General features: G+C 37.9%; 1 protein-coding gene across 1 annotated transcript in view; it reads right to left on the reverse strand.

Moving 5' to 3' along the window:
- stxbp5l (syntaxin binding protein 5L) overlaps positions 1 to 20,159 on the reverse strand; it is a 354,919-nt gene that overhangs the window by 178,915 nt on the left and 155,845 nt on the right. Inside the window, exon 6 of the mRNA XM_030125454.1 lies at positions 2,042 to 2,176. Within this exon, the coding sequence (XP_029981314.1) occupies positions 2,042 to 2,176 (135 nt within the window). The remainder of the gene's footprint in view (positions 1 to 2,041; positions 2,177 to 20,159) is intronic.

The raw sequence follows: 20,159 nt of genomic DNA on the forward strand, positions 1-20,159 counted from the left end.
ATGTAAAGTTACAGTATGAAAATATTTACATTTTCAAACTATCCTTTCTTAAAAATGAGAATAAACTGAAGCACCATGTTGAACTTTAAAATTCTTCAGAAAGATAAGTGCATTTTCCCAAGGCTCCATCCTGGGGCCTCTTCTGTTTAACATCTACATGCTCCCACTGGCGCAGGTTATATAGAACAACAATATTAGCTACCATAGCTACGCAGATGACACACAGATCTATATCACAGTGTCACCTGCAGACCAAGGCCCTGGACAGGATCTGGGTAAATGCACTGAGGAGATGAATGACTGGATGGGCCACAACGTTCTTCAGCTGAACAAAAACAAAACTGAGGTAACTGTCTTTGGAGCCAAAGAGAAACGACTGCAGGTCACCACAGAGCTTCAGGCTATAGACCTGAAAAGCACCAACCAGGACAGAAATCTGGGTGTAGTGATGGACTCAGACCTAAATTTTGAAAAACACATCAAGGCAGTCACAAAATCAGCCTACTATCACCTTAAGAACATCTGAAGGATCAAAGATCTGATGTCTCAGCAGGACCTGGAAAAACTAGTCCATCCATTCATCTTCAGTTGGCTTGATTATTGGAACAGTGTCTTTACAGGTCGACCAAAAAAATCCAACTCTGAGCTCCTTCCACTGGACCGCATTAGTCCAAGTCTGATGTCCTTCCACTGGACCGCATTAGTCCAACTCTGAGGTCCTTACACTGGACCACATTAGTCCAACTCTGAGGTCCTTACACTGGACCACATTAGTCCAACTCTGAGGTCCTTACACTGGACCGCATTAGTCCAACTCTGAGCTCCTTCCACTGGACCGCATTAGTCCAAGTCTGACATCCTTACACTGGACCGCATTAGTCCAACTCTGAGGTCCTTACACTGGCTGCCTGTCCGTCAGAGGACAGACTTTCCAGTTCTGTTGCTGGTCTATAAAGCTCTGAATGGTTTAGGACCAAAATACATCAGTGACCTCCTGACCCAGTATGAACCCACCAGACCCCTCAGGTCATCTGGATCCGGTCCTCCTGACCCAGTATGAACCCACCAGACCCCTCAGGTCATCTGGATCCGGTCCTCCTGACCCAGTATGAACCCACCAGACCCCTCAGGTCATCTGGATCCGGTCCTCCTGACCCAGTATGAACCCACCAGACCCCTCAGGTCATCTGGATCCGGAACTCCTGACCCAGTATGAACCCACCAGACCCCTCAGGTCATCTGGATCCGGTCCTCCTGACCCAGTATGAACCCACCAGAACCCCTCAGGTCATCTGGATCCGGTCCTCCTGACCCAGTATGAACCCACCAGACCCCTCAGGTCATCTGGATCCGGTCCTCCTGACCCAGTATGAACCCACCAGACCCCTCAGGTCATCTGGATCCGGTCCTCCTGACCCAGTATGAACCCACCAGACCCCTCAGGTCATCTGGATCCGGAACTCCTGACCCAGTATGAACCCACCAGACCCCTCAGGTCATCTGGATCCGGTCTGTTGTCAGTTCCAGAGTCAGACCCAGACCTGCAGAAGCTGCGTTCAGCTTCTATGCTCCACATGTCTGGAACAAACTCCAGAAAACCTCAGATCATCTGAAACACTGGTTTATTTAAACCCAGCTTACAGACCCACCTGTTCTCAGCTGCATTTGAATAGAGTTTGGATTCATCAGTTCAGATCTGCACTGTTCCTTTTAAGCTAAAAGTTTTTATCTGTTTTATCTATTTATCTGATTCTTTTGTTTCTTTGTTTGTTTGTTTGTTTTTCTCATGCCATACTTTTATTGCTTCTGCTGTAATGCTTTTAATGTTTTATCTAAAGCACTTTGAATTGTCTTGTACATGAAATGTGCTGTAGAAATAAACCTGCCTTGCCTTGCCCTGAACCCACATGAGTGACAGCCCTGCTCTCTTTTTTTTTTTTTGTAGAACAGTCCTGCTGTGGTTACAGGTGTGAGGTGGAGTGGTGACCTCATCCTGGTCAGTGCGCTCGTTGTTCTGTGGGTTCAAGCCTTTCGGACTTACAGTTCGATGGCCTTGTTCCACATGATGACGTATCCGGACAAAATGAACGACTCGATGTTGACAATGTGTGTGTTTCCACGCTCCGTCCCCACGTACAGCCATTTACTCTGAAAGGGAAGGTGGCAAAATGTGATCCTGGAGAACGAGAAAAAACAGAGAGAGAGAGTGTGTTAGAAGAATCAGAGCATTCAGGTCTGGCCTTTGAGTTTACCTGGACTTCCTTCTCTTTCATTCATTTATTCCAGCAGTATTTAACCCAGTGTTTTTCAACCTTGGGGTCGGGACCCTATGTGAGGTCACCTGGAATTCAAATGGGGTCACCTGAAATTTCTCTTAGCATTATTTCAATACAGTTCTATGCATTTATGACTACTTTTTTATGACAAAAATGGACACTAATTTGATCCCCTAAGTAAATTTTAGCTGTTATGGATATTCATTCTTCAGTATTTATATCCATATTTATTCTACAGTATTTATATACATATTCATTCTTCAGTATTTAGATGTATATTTATTCTACAGTATTTAGATGTATATTTATTCTATGGTGTATATATTGTCCTGTATATATAGCACCTGTTTGTATTTATTGCTGCTGTCTGCTGAGCCAACTGCATCAAAACTTCCTTTTTGATGTAAAATCTGGACTTAAAGTCTGTCTAAGTCTAAATCTAACTCTAAGAACATGTTCGTGCTCATATAAGTTTAATTCAAAGACTACGCCAAACAAGCATCACATTTTTGACCTTGAATATTTTTTCTCCTCTTCATTACACCTTGTATCATATAAACATATATTATAAACTCATCCACCAACTCTCACATTCTAGAAAATTTTAGTTGTAGGTTTAAAATGTTGTCAAAAAAAAAAAAGACAAACATAAAGGCGGTATTAATATGGTGTATATGATATGAGGTAAATGTGTGTAAAGTGTCATCAGACTGGTGTAAGTGCCTGTTTGTACGAAGCCACATGAGTAAATAAAGCTCATGAGTTTGAGTGACTGCACACGCTCAGTCACTTCAGTCCATGCTGATCACCTCGTTAGGATCGGTGGGATGGGGGGGGGGGGGCTCCAGCCTCTGACTCCCACTCAGCAAGAGATGGGATTACAAGATGGAAGACAAATGAGATGGCAGACAATTCAATAAGGATTTTAGGGGCTTGGGGAGATGACAATATTAAACCTGGCAGGCGGGGGGTGGGGGGGTGGGGGTGGGGGGAGCAGGAGAGCTATGTGAGCAGCAGAGGAATGTAAAGTCTACTGTCCTTTACAGTGTACGTTTAGCCTGATCTAATTTATATTCAGATTTTAAAGTCCAATTCAGAAAGGAAGAGTAGCGAAGAAATTAAAAGGAAATCATGATGATGGACGAGGATGGAGTCGTGACCCAAAGTTTCAGCTGATTCTTTGCATAAATGTACTTTACGTGCCAAGAAAAGTCTTTCAGTAAACTTTCAATGTTCTTCACTGGACCAAAGTACAACGGTGTAAACGGGCCACATAAGAAAATAAAAACCCCTGTAACTACGGGAATAAAGCCGGAAAATATCAGATAAAACCTGCAATTTTATAAGAATAAAGTCGGATACAAAAAGAGACATAATTTTACAAGAATTAAGTCGTAATATTTATGAGAATAATGTCGTCATATTTCAAGAATAAAGTTGAAATATTACAAGAATAACGTCACAATTTAAAAACAGGTGGGAAAAAATACAATTTACGATAAAGTCACTCGTCGCACAATGTAGAACATGGAACATTCTGTGAGGTTCTATTTTCATTTGGGGTTTACGCACAAAGGCCAAATACTGAGCCTATTAGCCCCGCCCACCAAATACTGAGCCTATTAGCCCCGCCCACCAAATACTGAGCCTGTTAGCCCCACCCACCATCCACACATTAGCATTAGTCGAAGGACTTTGAAGACAGTTCGCACAAGTTTGGGTTTGTTTCATCATAAGAACTGAACGGATTTGGAAAAAATCTTCGTCTTTTGATGAATATTATATATTTTAATATTAGCAGAACCAATAAGGTCTTTTAGTCTGCACTGGTATTATTGATTATTTATATTTGATTATTTAAATGCATTTATTCATAGTTGCGTTCAATAGTCCTGTATTTGTGCACTGATTTATTTATTTCTGTTTGTCACGTTGCACTTTGGATGTGGGCTGATGTCTGTGGTCAGCTGCAAATGAATTGCCCATAAGGGATAAATAAAGTTTTCTGAATCTGAATCTTATTTGTTATTATTTAACACAGTTTTATTAGATAATGGTTATTTCAATCATCCTAAAAGCTCTTTTTTCTGTCTGAGAAGCACATGTTGGTTCCTTTGTTTGGACTGAACTCAAATCCTGTTCTGATGTTAGTTGTGAACAAATAGAATCTGAACATTTGAACAGGATCTGAAACTGGAATGTCTGTAAAACAGAATTTCAGTTTGAACACAGTTTGAACATTTTGTGATACAACATTAGATCCTGTTGGGATCAAATAAAAATGTGTTTAGCATTTGTGCAGATTTCTGCTGTAATTCAGTTCTTCCAGAAAAAAAACATTTTAAAAAAGAAACAAACCAAAAAATTGCCTTTTTAACAGTATCAGGATATATCGTATCATGATCCTAGTATTGTGATTTGTATGGTATCACCAGATTCTTGCCGATACACAGCCCTAGTTAACACTGTAAACTGGTCTGCCCCCCCCCCCCCCCCCCCCCATATTCGTTCTGGAACAGGGGTAAAAACTCTGTGTTGTTTGGTTGCTTCTCTACAGATCACACTCTGTCCATGTTGGAATCAGAGACGGTGCCTTTAGAAAACGGTGAGGAGAGAAGAAGGAAGACTCACACTGGGGGATTAAAACGACGGCATTCCAACAAAAGAAAAAACACAGAATGGACTGAAAATGGCAAGTTTTGACAACTTGCCATTTTCATGTGGTTGCAGCTCAGAGGTTGTTGTTCTTTCGGGTGTGGAGGAGGACTCTGAAAATAAGACACGGGTTTGAAAAGAACAAGAATGACAGTCCTGCCACTGTGAGGTGAACATGGACCCGTGTTCTAAAACCCAGAGTCAGACTGTTGTGTGAACGGTTCCACAAAGACACTGAAGACTGAGGAACACTAACGACTGCAGGAACGTCTGATTCTGGAAACATTTACTGAAACAAACTGGTTAGATTTGTCATTACAGCAGAGGGATGAATCCACTTTGGAATGCACTTCCTGGTAAATGTATACATGTAGAAGTGGAATACTGGAACACTGAGAAAGAAAGAAAGAAAGAAAGAAAGAAAGACAGAAAGACAGAAAGAAAGAAAGAAAGAAAGAACGAAAGAAAGAAAGAAAGAAAGAAAGAAAAGAAAGACAGAAAGAAAGAAAGAAAGAAAGAAAGAAAGACAGAAAGAAAGAAAGAACGAAAGAAAGAAAGAAAGAAAGAAAGACAGAAAGAAAGAAAGAAAGAGAAAGAAAGAAAGACAGAAAGAAAGAAAGAACGAAAGAAAGAAAAGGAAAGAAAGAAAGAAAGAAAGAAAGAAAGAAAGAAAGAAAGAAAAGAAAGAAAGAAAGAAAGAAGAGAAGAAAGAAACAAAGAAAGAAAGAAAAAGAAGAAAGAAAGAAAGAGAGAGAGAAAGAAAGAGAGAAAGAAAAAAGACAGAAAGAAAGACAAAGAAAGAAAGAAAGAAAGAAAGAAAGAAAGAAAGAGACAAAGAAAGAAAGAAAAAAAGAAAGAAAGAAAGAAAGAAAAGAAAGAAAGAAAGACAGAGAGAAAGACAGAAAGAAAGAAAGAAAGAAAGAAAAAGAAAAAGAAGAAAGAAAAAGACAAAAAAAAGAAAAATAAAGAAAGGCAGAAAGAAAGAAAGAAAAAGACATAGAAAGAAAGAAAAAGAAAAAAGAAAGATAGAAAGAAAAAAAGAAAGAAAGACAGAGAGAAAGAAAGAAAGACAGAAAGAAAGAAAGAAAGAAAGAAAGAAAGAGACAAAGAAAGACAGAAAGAAAGACAGAAAGAAAGAGACAAAGAAAGAAAGAAAGAAAGAGAAAGAAAGAAAGAGAGAGAGAAAGACAGAAAGAAAGAGACAAAGAAAGAAAGAAAGAAAGAAAGAAAGAGAGAGAGAAAGACAGAAAGACAGAAAGAAAGAAAGAAAAAGACAAAGAAAGAAAGAAAAGGAAAGAAAGACAGAAAGAAAGAAAGAAAGAAAGAGAAAGAAAGAAAGAAAGAAAGAAAGAAAGAAAGAAAGAAAGAAAGAAAGAAAGAAAGAAGGAAGGAAAGAATTATCCTCCTGAATCCCAGTGGTACATCTCTGTCCTCTGTAGGGGACAAAAGTCTGACAGTTTGACTTTAAAATGCTGTCCAATGCAAAGGACATTCCATAAATAAATAAATAAATGAATAAATAAATGAATGAATGAATAAATGACAGAAAAAACGTATCTGAAGAATGTGTTGTATTATGCAGTTTCCAATCATGACAGTTGTTTAAAGTCAAACAGAAGCTAAAGCTTCACTCCCCTGGGTCTGAGGAGGATATGAAGGTTAAATACCACACTGGTCTGAATCATAGGATGGAGTTAGCAGGTCCGTCATGATCTTAAAACTGTAAATACACCGAGGAAAACTGAACAACATGTACATCTCAGATGAAAAAATGACATTTACTTTCATACATCTGCATGTTTAATGGAACCCTTCATCTGGACACGAAGGCTGCGTTCACACTGAAGGTAAATGTGTCCATATGTGACCTGGATCTGATCTGGATCTGATCTGTACAAGACAGTCTGAACAGCACTAATCTGACCTGGACCACTTTCATATGTGGTCCTAAATCTGATGCGGACCACTTTCATATGCGGTCCTAAATCTGACCCAGACCACTTTCATATGCGGTCCTAAATCTGACCCAGACCACTTTCATATGCGGTCCTAAATCTGACCCAGACCACTTTCATATGCGGTCCTAAATCTGACCCAGACCACTTTCATATGCGGTCCTAAATCTGACCCAGACCACTTTCATATGCAGTCCTATTTTTATGACCCTGTCCGTCAAAATGACAATAAAAATGTCTAGCGCAACCTCTGATCTAATGTTCTATCACCAAATGTTCCAACTGTGTTCAAAGTGAAATTCTGTTTTCCAGACATTCCAGTTTCAGATCCTGTTCAAATGTTCAGATTCTATTAGTTCACAACTAACATCAGAACAGGATTTGAGTTCAATCCCAACAAAGGAACGAACATTATTGAATTAAAGTGTTAAATAATAATAAATAAGATATAAACAAAAAAGAAAACAATAAAATAAAAATGAACCTCCACAATAACCTACATTTGAATAAATACCTAAAAATATCGATACAGTACTTTTTAATATCAATACAGTATTGTGAAGTTAAATATTGTGATATATTGCAGAACCGATATTTCCTTACAGCCCTACTCATTATACACATTTACTCCTTTTCAAAACAAGTAAAAACGACCTCAAGCAAGTAGATTTTTTTCGTCATACAGGGTTGGATTTGTGTTTCTAAATTCAAATATTGTAAACACAGACCGGCTTTATTTGTTATTCAGATTCAGGGTGTACATCTAAATGACTCCGAGGGCGGCAGGAAAACACAGGATAAAAGTCTGTGTGTAGTGACTCAGTCTGCCCCCCCCCCCATGGTGAGGAAACCAAACACCATGGGGCCTTTGAGCAAAGCATCAGACAGTGGGCAGATGGGATGAGAACCAGTAAGAAACAACTTCTAGAGTCAAAGAAAATGACAAATGCTACAAACACTGTTGTGGTTTTCTCCACTGGACTGAGCTGTACATGACAAACATTTGATGATGATGAAACAGCAGCGTTTCTTCTACACAGGTCAGTTCAATTATGAGGTTTATGAGCGTATAAAGGTATTATGTTTAGGAATGTGGACGTTTGTTGGTCCACTGTTAAGACTAAACTATGACAAAGCTAAGGTAACGCAGCTAGGCTAACCAAGCTAAGCTAACAGAGCTAAAAAACAGCTACACTAACAGGGCTAGGCTAACCGAGCTAAGCTAACAGAGCTATTATGTAAAGCAGGGTTCTCAAACTCCTGTTCTTTCAGGTTCCACATTCAGTCTGATTTGATCTGCAGTGGACCCAACCAGGAAAAGAAGAACAGAAGAACCCAGAAATAATGACAACTCAGAATTTTTGTTTGTTTTAGTGCAAAAAACCCCCATGAAATCATGAAAATATTTACTTTTATAAACTATCCAAACAAAAAAGATGTGAATAATCTCAAAAAACTGAGATGTCTTAAGAAAAATCAGTGTAATTTTCCCAGTCTTCTGCCTCCACTTCTCATTAGTCCATGTGCATTCTGGATCAGATCTCCAAAGACACTAAACACTGAGGAACAAGAAGAAAAGAGTTCAAACTGGACTGAATTTAATACAGACATTTCAGGTTGGTCATATTTGTTCAGGTTAGTCACATTTTATTGGTACAGGAGAGTTTGGAAATGGAAATATTTTCATAATTTAATGTGATTTTTTGCACTAAAACAAAGAAAAAAATTTGAAGTTGTTAATTCAAGATTTTTTTTGGCTTAATTCAAAATTTTTTTACTTAATTGAAGATTTTTTTTTGTTGTTTGATTCAACATTTTTTCCTTAATTCAAGCTAAATTTTTTTTTTGCTTAATTCAATTCAAGACTGTGGAATTTTTACATTTTGCTAATTCATCCCACGGGCCAGATTAGAACCTTTGGGGGGACGCATTTGGCCCCAGGGACGCATGTTTGACACCCCTGATGTAAAGTATCAGCCGAACACAGAACCAGTATATAAACTATGTAAACAAGGATTACTGTCTTAAAATATAAACACATGACATTATTGGCTTAGAGTCTGGTTTCGACTAGCTCGATATGTAAAGGGTCATGAGATAACGCCTGTTATGATTTGGTGCTAGATAAATAAAATTTGATTGACTGATCGATACTGTTTTAAAGGTGGGGTAGGAGATCCTGGAAAAACAGTTTGAACCAGCTACATCTGGAAAATACTCAATTCAAAAGTCCAGACCACTTCCTTCAGACTTCTCCCTGAAGCCACGCCTCCAGAGTACCAGACTGGACTCACAGAGGGGGGAGGGACAAATGGCAGTTGAGTTTGATAGACATATCACCATCCAATCATTTCGATGTGCTGGTTAAAATGATTGGATGGTGTTTTTTCGGTCCTGTCTGTTCCACAGGTGAAGAAAATATTTTTTTTTTTTTATGTTAGAGAATTAAATTACCTCCACCAAGGAACAGCAGAGGTTCTGTTTTCATCGGGGTTTGTCTGTTTGTCTGTCTGTTAGCAAGATAACTCAAAAAGTTATGGACGGATTTGGATAAATATTCAGGAAATGTTGGAAATTTTGGTGGTGATTTGGGATCTGCCTTGGTGGAGGACTGCGCTCTCCGTGTGCTTTTCTAGTTAATTGGTTGTAATCGGGGTGTGAAGTGAATTTTAAGTAATAGAGTAAAAAATGCTCCAGGAAAACATCTCCTACCCCACCTTTAGCAATTATCTAAATTATTCAGCATGAAATTATGAAAAATCATGGGAAGGAATGCTTCTAGGACCCAAAAAGTAGATGACGAACAGGAAGAAAACTCCAAGGCCCTCTGTTTAAGCATTAAAAGGCCTTCATTCTCATTGCTATAAAGGCATTTTAAAGCTTCAACAGACGGCCTTGGACTTTTCTTCCTGTTTGTTAAGAAATTATGAATTAGGGATGTAACGATATGAAAATTTTAAATCACGGTTATTGTGACCAAAATTATCACAGTTATTATTATTATCGCAGTATTGTTGAAATGTGCTCAAAATGTTAAAAAAAGTACAAATACACACACTGAAATAATTTAACCAAGTTAAAATACAAATGTGCATTCCAGATGGAACCTTGTGGACAGTGACGGACCATTTTCTACAACAAGTTTGAGTTGTTTTAGTTTCTTTTCCGACCGACCGACCGACCGATAGTCTCTGTGCGCTTGGACTGCGTCTCTCTCTCTCTCTCTCTCTCTCTCTCTCTCTCTCTCTCTCTCTCTCTCTCTGTCGCTCTCTCTCTCTCTCTTTCAAAGTGCGTTAATCAAACACGTTACCATGATAATTAGAATTTAAACAGTAGTACTAACCGTCGGGAATTTTACCACAGTTTACCGTTACATCGGTAATCGTTACATCCCTGTTATGAATAATTATTATTAAACAAATACATCATCTACAACTACACAGAAGTACTTTAAACCTTGTAATGATGTAAAATTAAATCAGATTAAACTCAGTGCTTTACTCCAGGGCAGATAACTGCACAGACCCACATATTTACGGTTGTTTACGGTGAAAAACCTTTGGTAAAACCCTGTAGAACTGATCGCCTGGACTGGAAGCAGTGTTTACATTAATGGTGTCACATATTAAATATAAAACTGAAGACAAGGTTGGATGCAAACTGGAGGAACAGATTGAAGGACTATAGGCTGAAGGCAGTAGTGACGAGCACAGATCCAAAGGGCAGTGTGGATCTGGAGGAGCTGCTGACTCCACAGGAGGACCAGGCCTCATCTTTACGTCTTAATTATCAATCAAACAGGAAGTGAGCTGACATGGGTTAGGCCGCCAGCTGACAGCCCCTGCAGGAACATCTGAGGAGCTAATACCTTTAATGAAGTCAACAGATGTACAGATTAATGGAACTGTTGACATGATTGTGGGAAACGGTGACCTCACCATCTGCAGACGACACAACTGCCTGAGCAACGGCACCTGACTGAAGAAGGAGAAGAAGACCGAAGACCCACCCAAGGTTCCAGTAGTTTTGGATTTGTCATTCTAGTTTAGTTTTATTTAGTTTTGATGTTTTTTTCTCTAATTCAGTTAGTTTTAATTCGTTTTTACAGCAGGTTTGCTGGTCAGCTTAGCGGCCGACAGGCTGTTAGCTACTGTCGTCATGTGTCGTCTGTCATCTGTTACAAAAATTTCAATCGTCTTCTTCTCCCAAACTCCAGTTCTGATTGACTTCAGACTTGGTCTACAGCTTCTGTATGATGATGTCAGCACAAGGGATTGAAATTATTTGGATCCAGATCTGATTCTGGATTTGGTGCGACTTTGAAAAATGTTCCCATTATAACAGATAGGAAGTGGATTGATCCAATAAATCAGTATCAATGATATCAAGTGTGAATTTGAATTTTTTACAGATCTGATTGAATATGAGCAAAACATGGACTATTTCTGTAATAGAATAAATACACAGAACTGGGGGAGAATAAATGGATCTGGATACATTTACCTAAGCTTTAAATTTGGCCGCTAAGATACAGGGACAGTGGTCCGATTTTTTTTTATTAGTTTGCGTTTTCTTCTAAATGCTTGGTTTTAGTTTAGTTGTAGTTTAGTTTTAGTTAAGTCGTCTATTTTCTCTTCTTCTCTGTCGTCATATTCAAATCAATCCCAGACAGGACTCTGCTGCTTTAGTCTCCATGTTTCCAGGTAGAGTGGGGACCAGAAGACGACTGGAAACCACAAGTGAACACAAGTGACGGAGCAAAAAGTGTCGTATGGAGACAGCAGAAAAAACTGACAAAGACAAAGAAATCGATTTCATATCAATCCGACACTGACAAAGACAAAAACGAAGGGAATTTTATCCATTTTAGTTAGTTTTGTAAACACACAATACAGTTTCAGTTAGTTATGGTTTATTTATTTTAATTATAGTTTTTATTTATTTCAGTTAACGAAAATGTTTTTACGATTCCAGTTTTCGTCATTTCGTTAGTAGGGCTGTGTATCAGCAAGAATCTGGCAATACGATACAAATCACAATACTAGGATCACGATACGATATGTAGCAATCTATGACAATACCGTTAACAAGGCCATATTTTTTTATTTGTTTCTTTTTTTAAAGATTATTTCCTGGAAAAACTTAAAGTGCTGCATTTGAATAAATAGCTTTCACAGGCGAGTTTACCAGTACAAAGAAAAAAAGAACACACAAATAAATAAACAAATAATGTTTTACAGACATTACAGTTTAAGATCCTGCTTAAATGTTCCTATTCTATTAGTTGTGAAAAGAGTACACAGTGAACAGTCCCTGAATCATCTAACATTAGAACATTATTTTTGTGCAATTCCAATTAAAAAAAAACACCTAACATCTGCTTCTTTCAGACAGTAACAAGTGCTTTTAGGATACTTGAAGTAACAGTTGTCAATTTCAAAAAACTACACATATGACCTGTGATATCACAATACTGCTTTTGTAGTAAACAAACAACATGTGAATATAGAAATAAAAGTGCATGATTAACAAAAAAGAAAAACAAAAATGAACCTCCACCATATCTGCATTTGAATAAATACTTAAAAATATCCATACAGTACTTTTTAATATCGATACAGTATTATGAAATGAAATATCGCAATATCTGGCAGAACCGATATTTTCTTACAGCCCTATTCGTTAGTTTTCGTTAATGATAATAACCTTGGAACCGCCTCGACCTCAAACGACCCTTTTCTGAGGTGGAAGAAACCAGGCGTCCAGTGTTTTATTTATTGTCGGATTCCTTTTGACAACAGAGTGACGGTTGGGGGGGGGGGGGGGGGGGGGGGGCGTCGGGCAGGAGCCGCTGACTGACAATTATCACTAAACTCACCGCCACCGTTGGCAGTGATTCACTGGTTATTCACGTGGGGTTTGAAGGGGGTGTTAGGGTGCTAATTGTCAGAGGTTCAGCCTAGAAACACCGAGCTAAATGGCAAGTGGCTGCCCAGCCTCTGACAGATGACTCACAATGGCCTTTTTTCTCTTTTATCTGGAGCATGATTCACCGCTCCGCAGCTGCGAGCCACTGGGTTTTTTTTTTCACCTCCTACCTTATCAGCGCACAAGACAGGTAGAGTTACTGAGAGAGGCGTTGAGCAGTTTGGAAGCAAAACATGGTTCTTAACCTTCACCTGTGTGAGCTGTGTGGGCAGGGGCCGAAAATAAAGAAAGGAACACCGTCAATCTGAATCCAGTTTGGTTTGTGTTAATTGGTGAATTTACATGAGATTACAGCAACGAACTGGGAAGGATTCGACACAAAGAAAAGATTTAAATAGGGTTTTTAGGAGGTTTTTTTTTTTTTTCCCCCTGTCCTGTTCAGTCATTTGTCCTCCTGTATAAGTTTGACAGTTTTGATCTAAGAAGGTTTTGAATCTTAGATCAATTCCCCTATTGATTGGATTTAATTATTTTATTACTGTATGGATTAGGGCATTAACTGAAATGTCGGTTTGTCGACGTGTTGTATGGATCATGTTAACTGGAAGATGTATGTGTGAGTTTGACTAGTTCTAAAATGTCAGATGGACATCATACATCATGAACCAAAATGGAGAAGAAGAAATGTAACGTTATGAGTTGTCTGCTTAATCTTTACATTACAAAGTTGTTTTGCTTGAAGAATCTTTTATTTTTGCAGATCTAAGTTGTCATATTCTGATTTAATTTTTAACTGTATTTAGTATCCTTATTTGTACTGAACAGTCAGTGTCAGGTTTGATTCGTGTGTGTGTGTGTGTGTGTGTGTGTGTGGTTTAGATGAACTCACACCTGTCTGTGCTGAACTTGGAGAAAAGGTCAATTGCAACGACAAAGATCTAATTTTACAGCTTTAGAAAGTAGTTGTGGTAAAGAGAGTCGAGCAGAAAAAACAGATTATGAACTAAGGGGATTTTTGTGATCAAGAAATGCTAGTAGGGATGCAACGATATGAAAATTTCATATCACAGTTATTGTGACCAAAATTATCACGGTTATCATTATTATCACGGTATTGTTGAAATTGTGCTCAAAATGTTCAAAAAGTACTAATACACACACTGAAATAATTTAACCAAGTTATATTAAAAAAAAAAAAAAAACAACCAAAAAACAACCAAAAAAAAAACAAATAAAATAATTGGTACAATGTCCCTTCTGTTGCAGAAACATTCAAATATTAACCCTTAGTGGTCTGAGACTATTTTGTCCATTTTTCAGTCCTTTTGATTTTGCCTTTATATACTATACAGGGTGGGGAAGCAAAATGTACAATGAACATTTAGTTGTTTTTTCTCAGCAGACACTACGTCAGTTGTTTTGAACTCAAACATATACTGATGTCATAATCATACCTAACACTATTATCCATACCTTTTCAGAAACTTTTGCCCATATGAGTAATCAGGAAAGCAAACGTCAAAGAGTGTGTGATTTGCTGAATGCACTCGTCACACCAAAGGAGATTTCCAAAATAGTTGGAGTGTCCATAAAGACTGTTTATAATGGAAAGAAGAGAATGACTATGAGCAAAACTATTACCAGAAAGTCTGGAAGATACTATTAAAGAAGAATGGGAGAAGTTGTCACCCCAATATTTGAGGAACACTTGTGCAAGTTTCAGGAAGCGTGTGAAGGCAGTTATTGAGAAAGAAGGAGGACACATAGAATAAAAACATTTTCTATTATGGACATTTTCTTGTGGCAAATAAATTCTCATGACTTTCCATAAACTAATTGGTCATACACTGTCTTTCAATCCCTGCCTCAGAATATAGTACATTTTGCTTCCCCACCCTGTATAAACAAATGTTTACTATACCCATGTTTGGGATCTGTTTTTTCAGCACAACTTCATCTATATCATCTGTCTGTTTTTTCACTTTAACCTACTATAAAAACATAAAAGGACAGAAAACACAAAAAAGTATAAAATCCAATTTGAAAAATGTATATAATTTATTGCATAAATAACACACAGATGCTTAACGAACCTTTTCAAAGACTTTAAAAGTGAATATTGGTTCCAAATATTAGGTATAGAAAATTAAAATTGTAATAAATTAAAACTACACACAAATATTTGACATAAAAGCAGATCTTTACAGAGGTGTTTTTCCTCCTAAAAGTGCGGTAATCAAACACGGTTATCATGATAATTAGAATTTAAATGGTAATATTAACCGTCTGCAGTTTTACCACGGTTTATCATTATACCAGTAATCGTTACATCCCTAAATGCTAGCCTAACAGTGCAGGTGTTAAGCTAAAGCTGTGCACATGTAAAAGCATGTGCTTTTCTTAAAATTAGCTTATGGAGTGACTGACATGTTCTGCCCAGTAACTACTATTAACCAATAATAAGCATACGACAAATGATGCCATTGAATACTGGGAGTCTCCAGAGTCACTAAAGACTATAAAAAGTAATGAAGGAAACTCTTTTTTTGGTTTTTTTTTCTTTTTCTCTCTGAGACGAAATGTGTGTTTGATGCTAGATTCTTTTTGTATTTTTTTTTTATTTTTGCCTGAAGCCATAAATCAAGCTATTGTTTTAACTTTTTAAAACCTCAACCCTTCTTTTTAGTGAGTTCTTCCTTTCTCCTTGTTTGGTCCATCCATCCCAAACATAACTGGTGAGTTCATTTAAATTATACGACCCCCCCCTCTGGTTGCAGCCTAAGTGGAGTAGTCCAGAGCCACTGTTGGTCGAAAAATCTCTAGAACACGCAGCCTTTTGTCCAGATAACCAGAGATTTTTGGTACCGAGGTGGTTTAAAGTTAAAAGGAACTGGGGCAGTAGTTCATTAACCGAAATAAATTGTGGTTTTTGAGATTTACTGCTTGCTGCGCGTTTACAGACGCGTCAACGTCTGTGGCACAAGTCGACGTTACGTTGGAGGAGTCGACTAGTCGTGTGTTATTCTCTCTCTCTTCCATCACCAACAGTGCATGAGCCGTCATTCAGCACATGTGGATACTCTCATCTTTACACATGAAAACATGGAGCGCAGTGAGCGGTAGTGACGCGCCGATCAGCGGTCCTGGGTCGGGTTGGTGCGGGTCCAAAAAATGTCACTTTATTTGCGGGGCGAGTCAAAAGATTCCACAAAAATTTTGACAACAGATTAAAAACAGATTAAAAAAAAAAACAAAAAAACACCCGCACATCACTAGCGCAAAGCCAAGACAGAAGGAAGAAGACGAGTCAGAGTAGGAACTAAACTGACTGTGATCTAATGTTCTGAACCATGGAAGCACCACCAAGACTGAAGAATAATGTGTTTGGATTATTCTGTTCATTTATTTCATTCAGACAATGCGCTCTTTTTCTAACATGTTGTGCGTCTTTTCTGCCGCTGTCTGAACCTTTTCCTACTTCATGTTCTTCACTTACATTTAAAAGAAAATTCCAGGTGTTCGCCTATGTTTAGTTTTGGTTAAATGTCTGTGAAGGTCTGTTGATGCTTGTGTTTTAGTTTTTTATTCTGCTCTTTACTGAACATTCTGAATGTTCCAGTGAACGTTAGTATAAGTTGCTCATTGTTGAACAGTTGTGTGTCTGTGTTGTTCCTCCGCTGTCAATGTGATGACATCATCATACGACAAGTCGACTCAACTTTGACTTTATTGACAAATAAGTCAATATGAAAAAAGCTGGAGTCACTAACGCCCTAGTCTGAATATTACAGGACAGGGGTCAGACACAAACACGGATACAGAATCTAGTTAGTTTTGTCGATTCTTATTTATTTCCATGTGCACTGCTTACAATGTATACAGTTTCTTTGTTATACTTGTTTTTGACTTATTTCCTTCATTTAGTTAATTTTGTTTGCTTATGATTGTATATCATTATTAGACAAATACTTTTTTTATTTCAAGTTTTTTGGGAGGCCCACGGTAAACCACTTTGGTTTTTGGCTACCCCGGCATGTTTTTTATTGTTATTATTATGTTTTATTGTCTTGTATACATGTGAATGAACAATAAACAATAAAAAAAAAAAAAATCTGCAACAGAAGCAAACGACAGGCTAAAACATAACAACAATAAACAGAAACAACAAAAAACTTTAAAAAATATCAGCAAATTTCAAAAAAATCACAATAACCAGGAGCAGACAGGAAAGGGGGGCGTTAATGAGGGCGTGGCCCGTATGACATCATGATGCAGTGCGGATAAATGCACAATTTGGCTTTGGTTTCAAGTTGATACGACAGTTTTGACGGAAGTTACAGCGAAAAATTCATTTTTGAACTTTAGCCTAATATTGGCGAAAAGTAATCAGGTCGACTAGAGAACATAGAAGAATAATACAGAAGAATAATTTAAGCCAAAATAACAGAATAAAACACAGAATAGATTAAAAGACATAGAACTGTACCAAAAAGAAAACAGTGCTGAACAGAAGAATAAATAAAACCAAAATAAAAGAATAAAATACAAGAACAGGTTAAAAAAAAACAAACATAAAAAGCCATTCAATTAAAACAACAAAAAATAAGAACAAGCCACTACCAAATAAAAACAACAGAATAAGAATAAGAATTTATAATAATCAATAACTATTTTCAATAGAACAACAGCCTCTCTTCAACAACTTACTATAACTTATTATGACATTATGACATTTCAGATTCTTTGACCTTTAGCTCAGACAGTAGTTACCATTCCATGAGAAATCCCACTGGACCCACCATGAACAGACTTGATTCAGAACATCCAGGAGAACGTGGATGGTTCTCCACTTGACTAATGACTTCAATCCTTCCACTCTATTACAGAAACACTGACGACTTTTCTTAACAACTTGCAGCCATTTTTAACTAAGTGTCCCAGCCCATTATCCTGAGGCTCTGTTGCATTATGAATGTGCCCCCGGTTGAACATTAGGATTTCTTTCTTATGGCAGGATTGAGATCCTTCTTTCTTCCAGCGAACATTCATTGCTCTCTCGTGACAGAAAGTTTCATTAGAGGGAGAATGATGCCCTGGAATGCAGCACAAGGCTTTGACTTGTATTAGAAACCAGGCTGAACTTGTGTCAACCTGGTTTTTATTTCACTTTTATGAACAAAAAATATATATTCTGGGAGGAAAAATAATGACAGATTGTTGTGCACATGCTTTCAGAAGGCACCTCATATAACTCCTGCCTTGAATGGAGGCATATTCATAAAATGTCCTCGACTCTGTGACTCCAGTGAAAGTGAAAATCGACTTTGGTGCATTCCTTTCAGACTCAGATCTTTTCATCCGTGACTCAACTTTGATGAAAAGACTGTTTTTTTTTTTACATTTAAACATTTTTACAAAGTATAACATGATGATAAAATGTGCTGTAGGATGTTGTTTAGAGCTCTACAACATTCTGAAGTATCTCCTCTATTAAAACGTTCAGAAAATTAAACTTATTGAAGCAAAACTTTCCTTTAGTTGAGATAAGAGTGTAGGTGGTTATGACAAAAACAGCTGATCAAAGTTATACAGTGTCTTGACCTAGGACAGGTGGGTTTTATGTTATTTTTTCAGCTTTGCAAACGTAAGACTTTAGGGCACAAACACCAAGAGCCCAATAAATGCTGAGTCCAGTAAAGTGGTTCCTCCACTTTCCTTAACCAAGAGGGGAAACGTTTCCAAAATCAAGCATCAGCATGTCCAGGCCATTGTTTGCTATTAATGTTTAATGGTTGAGAAAAGCGATTGAGCCGTTTCTCCTGGGAGAAGCCCAGGCCTTGCTTTTCTTCACCTCCCACAGAACAGATGCTCTGCAGCAGAGGAGCTCGAACTATTTAGAGTAGAGGGTAGCAAGAAGATCCAGAAAAAAGACAAACTGACTCAGGGCATTTTCACACTGTGCACCTGAGTCTGCATCCGAGTACGCTGGACCCCAGAGTCCGCTTAATTTTATCCATGTGAATGGAACCGTTCCATGCTCCAGTACCGTACCGGACTTCTTCTCTTTGCCTCAAACAGGTAACAGATAGGTAAGGGTTTGTCTTCTGACTTCCACATTTGTAGGATAGCGACAGAATTCCTTCCACACCGCCACCTACTGTTTGGGCCCTGAAACACACATTCATATTCGAGCACAGGCCGCAGAACACACGTGTAAATGCAATATCTGCAGGAAAGGTGTGAACGTATCCAGGTACGGCACAGACTGGAGTACGCTGTGTGAATAACAGGTCACATATGGGTGAAAATATCCGATTTAGGACACATTTCCCTGCAGTGTGACCTCTTATGGTTCACAGGTCGCGAATGCGAATGCACAGGTTTGAGCATTCCATGAACTGATCTGACACCAGTGTTCAGAGTGAAGATTTACATCCAATATTCTTATTAATAGTCTGTTTTAGATTCTATAAAAGCTGCTATTGTTTCGATCTGTAAACTGATTATAATTTAGACCAGCAGACTGACGTCATACGCACACATAAAATAACATAGAACTGAACTAAATAGACTGACTCATAGATCAGAGCTCTGGAACTGAACCTGCTGGATCTGTTTGGACCAGTATCAGATTGGTGTAAAAGTATTAGTAGGTTTGGAGAAAAATATTCTGCATGAATTCTAGTGTTTCCAGGTTATTAAATAGCCCAGGACCCACTCCTACAATAAAATATTGTGAGTTTGGTGGAAAAATATTGAATGATTTTCTGTTTAAGCAGCAGAATCAAAGATGATGGATGCCAAATGATATTGAATTGAAAGTCAGATATCAGCTAATGAGCTGGTTTCCCTATTAATTACAACCGTACATATGGTGAACTCTCATCACGTCACATAATATTCAGACTCAAAGTTGTGCAAAAATAAACTTTTGGACACTTGAGTGACAGATGAGTGAGTACCATCTGTTCCAGTGGATCCATGTGGGCTGGGATCGATGCTTCGCTGTTTCCTTAAAGCTTCTGTTGACTGAATAAAACAGATTTTTTTTCCCTGACAAGCAGCTGTTCTGTAGTTGTGTTTGAGAAGTTACGAAAAACAAGACCATCAGAATTTTTTTTTCCGGAAGTTTAGTGGTAGTTAATTTCAATAGCCAGCTTGTTAATGTATGTTAGCAACATTAGCTAATATTAGCATTATTTTCAGCTAATCGTGTGGATAAACAATTATCAAGCATCTGAATTTACATCATTTTTCGATGAAAAGTTTTTGTTCTTGTAAGAGGTGGTTTTTCAGATGTAGTGAAATTGGTATATTGCGCAAAATTGCAATGGAAAGACTTTTT

Source organism: Sphaeramia orbicularis, chromosome 21, assembly GCF_902148855.1.
Source record: "Sphaeramia orbicularis chromosome 21, fSphaOr1.1, whole genome shotgun sequence".
NCBI lineage: Eukaryota > Metazoa > Chordata > Actinopteri > Kurtiformes > Apogonidae > Sphaeramia > Sphaeramia orbicularis.